Source organism: Cajanus cajan, chromosome 3 (genome assembly GCF_000230855.2).
Source record: "Cajanus cajan strain Asha chromosome 3, NIPB_CcT2T_4, whole genome shotgun sequence".
In the NCBI taxonomy this organism is placed as follows: domain Eukaryota; kingdom Viridiplantae; phylum Streptophyta; class Magnoliopsida; order Fabales; family Fabaceae; genus Cajanus; species Cajanus cajan.
This window is the reverse complement of record NC_138519.1, coordinates 975,226-979,411: the sequence shown is the minus strand read 5'-3', so window position 1 is coordinate 979,411 and position 4,186 is coordinate 975,226. Positions and strand designations below refer to the sequence as shown.

The 4,186-nt window shown below is 30.0% G+C and overlaps 1 protein-coding gene across 1 annotated transcript; it reads right to left on the bottom strand.

The window, feature by feature from the left end:
• LOC109818014 (protein NRT1/ PTR FAMILY 2.13-like) lies at positions 1-3,845 on the bottom strand. Its single transcript, XM_083072095.1, has 3 exons — positions 3,699-3,845; positions 1,807-2,699; positions 1-988 (listed from the first exon to the last, which is right to left on the bottom strand). Exons 2-3 carry the CDS (start codon positions 2,376-2,378, stop codon positions 160-162), a joined length of 1,401 nt encoding a protein of 466 aa, XP_082928221.1. The 5' UTR covers positions 2,379-2,699; positions 3,699-3,845; the 3' UTR covers positions 1-159.
• Positions 3,846-4,186: the final 341 nt, after the last annotated feature.

Here is a 4,186-nt window from a genome sequence, read left to right as displayed (position 1 = left end):
ATATATAAGCCTAACAGAAAATAGAACTACAGAAAGTGAACATGAAATCAAACCTTATGGTACATTTACACAAATATATTATTAGTTTTCTTTTCAATGTACAGGTGCCATTCTGAAGCATATTAATTGTGAGATAATCAATAAATATTTAAACTGTTTTCAGGCCTTCACAGTGACCTTATAATGGTAGCGACGGGAACAAAATATGAAATAGCACAAATTCAACACTCCCAATGCCGCAACAATGAAATAGAAGTTCTCCAATCTGCCCTTGTTGATGTCACCATCAAGCCAATCTGGTTGACCTTGTTTCCCAGTGTAGGAATGCACAATGTTTACTATGAAGCTGCTCAAGTTACTAGCAGCTGAAATATTGAGACATAGCAATGCATTGGCAATACTTTTCAAGCCATCAGGGGACTCAGCGTTGAAAAACTCAGTGTGGCCAACAGTTGCAAACACATGACAAAATGCCAAGAGCATGAACTGAGGAGTTAGCCACAACACTGACATGGGTGCAACCCCATCAGATGCACCCTTTGAAATGGCCAATTCCCTTCTCTTGATCTCCACCACCCCTGAAACCACCATCGATAGAATTCCACAAGCGTGACCAAGTCCAATCCTTTGAAGGGTTGTTAGTCCCCTTTCTTGCTTGGTGAACTTTTCTAGGGCAGGAGCAATTATTTCATCATAGATTGGGAGGAATACACCTATTGACAACATCATTATGACGTTTACTGAGCCAGCATGTATCTCAAAATTAGCTCCCAAGTTCCTATCCATTTTCAAGGCTTGTGATACTGCAAATATTGCTTGTTGTCCTATGGGAATGTTGACTATGATGCTGGTTATGAATACCGGCATGATCTTAAGTAAGCATTTCACCTCTTCAACTTGTTGGACGGTACAAAGTCTCCAAGGGTCTTTGCGTGATCCATCATTGTTCAATTCATTTTCTACTAAAATGGCTGCTTTGTTTAAGCACCTAAGAAACAAAAATAGTAAGTAGCACAAGCAAATTTTTTTTTTTAAATCAAGATGATCCTTATTGAAAGTTAAAGATTAATCTTTTGAAGCATTAATATTTATTTAAAGAGTTGACTTCTTTTTATAAATATTTTTTTCACATACATGAATTAGGAATCAAACATCTAACATTATGTTTAAGAGTCAAAGTTATAGTCAATTATCACATTTTTTTATATGTAACATAAAAGAAAAGGTTGACCCAAATTTATTTTTGTTGATTTCTTTTTGTAATAGAAATATCTATATAAGAAAAAATAATTTATGCATCGATAAATTTATTAACATTTATAATAATTACCATAAAACTTATACCATAATTTTGTATCAATTGAAAGTATATATTTGTTGTGCATCAAAAAATTCACACACATGTTTTCACATTGAAAATATATTATCCACTTTAAATTTAAGTTTTCATGATTTTATTTTTAATTATCATACAAAAAATTTATTACGTGAAACTTTGATTCTATCCAATAATTTTTCTTACACACATAATATATATAAATTAAACTTTTAGTATAAGACTAATATTGTTCTTGAAAATGGTACCATGAATCAATTTATCCCTTTACATTATAAAAAAGGTAAATTTAGTATTTGACTTTGCAACCAAGAGTCAATCCAAACTTTAATATTATAAGAAAACATTTTGGTATTTTAAACAAATGAATTCCCGTTGTCAAATTCAATAACAAAATTTACTTATTATAATGTCCAAGACCAAATTGATTGATGATGTGAATTTCATGTACTATTGTGATATTATTTTACCTATAGTCATCTGTGAGGGGCAATTTTACTTCAGAATCATTGGTCTCGAGTAGAGGATCATATAATGCTCCTTGTGTGTGGTCAGCTGGAGGCAGACGAAGATGGCGCTTGTGTTGTGCTGCAACCATCACTTTAGCTATGCTAGAAAAGTTGCTTCCCTCAGGCTTAACATAGGAATAAACTTTAGTACCAGCAACGAAGAAAACAATTGAAATAACCATAAACACACTGGGAAGTGCAAAACCAAGAGTCCAACTGACAGAGTCTTGAATATAAACCAATAGAGTTTGGTTGATCAACAGAATCAGTGTCTGTGTGGTGTAGTACAAAGTGTAGAAGCTACTACTTCCTTGTCTTCCTTCAGCAGTGGTCAAATCAAATTGGTCAACAGCAAAAGGAATACTGCATGGCCTAATTCCACCTGTGCCTATAGATAGCCAGAACAACCCAAAAATTAAGACACCCATTTGGAAATTTGTTTGGCCAATGCACTCATCATTTTGTTGTTGCTGAGTTGAGCATGGTGCAGGATGAAATTGGGGCACACAAGCCGTTAGCATCACTATCACCATACCCTAGACAATTTTTTGAAATGAAGGTTATATATAATCTGAAATTATTAAATATTTCCAGCAGTGATTTTATTGTAATTGACCACATGAAATTAAGATGTACCACAAGACTTGAAAAGGATGAAAGAACAATCGTGTGAAACTTTCCCAAGTAGGCATCAGCAACAAAGGCTCCAATTAGAGGAGTGATATTGGAAATAGCAAGCCAAGTGTTCAAAATGTATGCAGAAAGCACCTGATCCATGTTATACACTTTCATCAAATAAACCACAAAATTTGCTTGCATTCCAAACGATGCCAGCCTCTCAATTGTGTCATTACCTGCACATTTTTTTAATTTTATTTTAATAATGGCCTCATAGCATAATTGAATTATTAAGTATCAAAATAAGAAGAAAAAAAAAACAAATAAAATATACTTTGTTCAATAACCTTAATTTTTTTTTTGTTTTAATTTGGTTTTCTTGAGTTTAAAGGATTTTATATCTTTGTTTGATCAGATTGATATCGTTCTGTCAATTTTTTATATTAACTTAAATTATATGACAAATTGTGAGAGACATGGTTTTTTTTTTTTTAATTTGATTTTCTTGTGTTAAAATTTTTTGTCTCGATTAAATTGATCATTCTGCCAAATTTTTTTTATAACAACTTAAAATACACGTAAATTATGAAAGACACCATGTTATATAGACATCTATCATGTCAATTAAAATTAACCAACTCCAAAATTAGTGAAGTTGTTGCTTTAAGTCTCTTTTAAAAATATTATTTTATATTAAGAATTATAATTTGTATTAATATTTTATAATTCAAAAGTTATAATTTGTATATTTAAAAATTTATTTTAAAAATCTTATTTCTAAAAGATATACAAATATAAAATCAAGGAGTTGGACACAAATAGTTAATGTATTAAATATAAGGTTGAAATGTTAGACAATACTCGTTCAATTCTTGGTCAGACTTTACTTATTTTCTGACTAAATCATATTAGTTTAATACGTACATTAGTACGAAACTAAAAAATTATTAATATACTTTTTTTTAAGACTCATTTCTAGAATATTTTTATTTTTTATTAAAAGATATTTTTATTGATTTTAGAAAATTTCACTTTAAAATTTGCTTTTAACCTAATAATATGTCGGATAGATCTTGCTAATATTTTTAAAGATTGTCAGAGATTAACTTAGTTTAACGGAAATAATTCAAGAAATATTTTCTTTTTGTTTTTAAATTTAAAATGAAAAAAAAATAAGAAGAGAGATCAAAATGTATTTTAACCTAAAATAATTATAAAAATGTTTAGAGACAGACCTAAAATGTAAGGCATGGCTTTCCATCCGGGCTTCCTCGAGCATGTCTTTGGCTGAGATTCAGCAAGACTTTCTTCATCAAGCAATTTCTTTTGCAGAGATGGCATTGAATCGCGTTTTAGCCTTAAACCACTTGCTTATACGGTTTTTGTAACTCTTGAATGCATGAAACATGTGTAAAACTATGGATGTTATTTATAAACGCAACATGAAACAGAAAAGGCTGAAGTGCAAAACTCTCATGCATCGGTCCTGGTCACATTAATACTCCTTTTTGTACTGTAATTTATGATTAAAACTGCTTTTTGACTTATAATTTTAGTAATAATATATTCAAAATATCCTCATTAGCTTTTATGATTCTTTTTTCCTATAGAAAGATTTTTTATGATATTTTTTATTTATTTTTTTGAAAAGCAATAAATTAATATTAAGAATGTATTTAGAAAATTATTAAAAGAATTAATAAGTTATTTTGACAAAAATAAA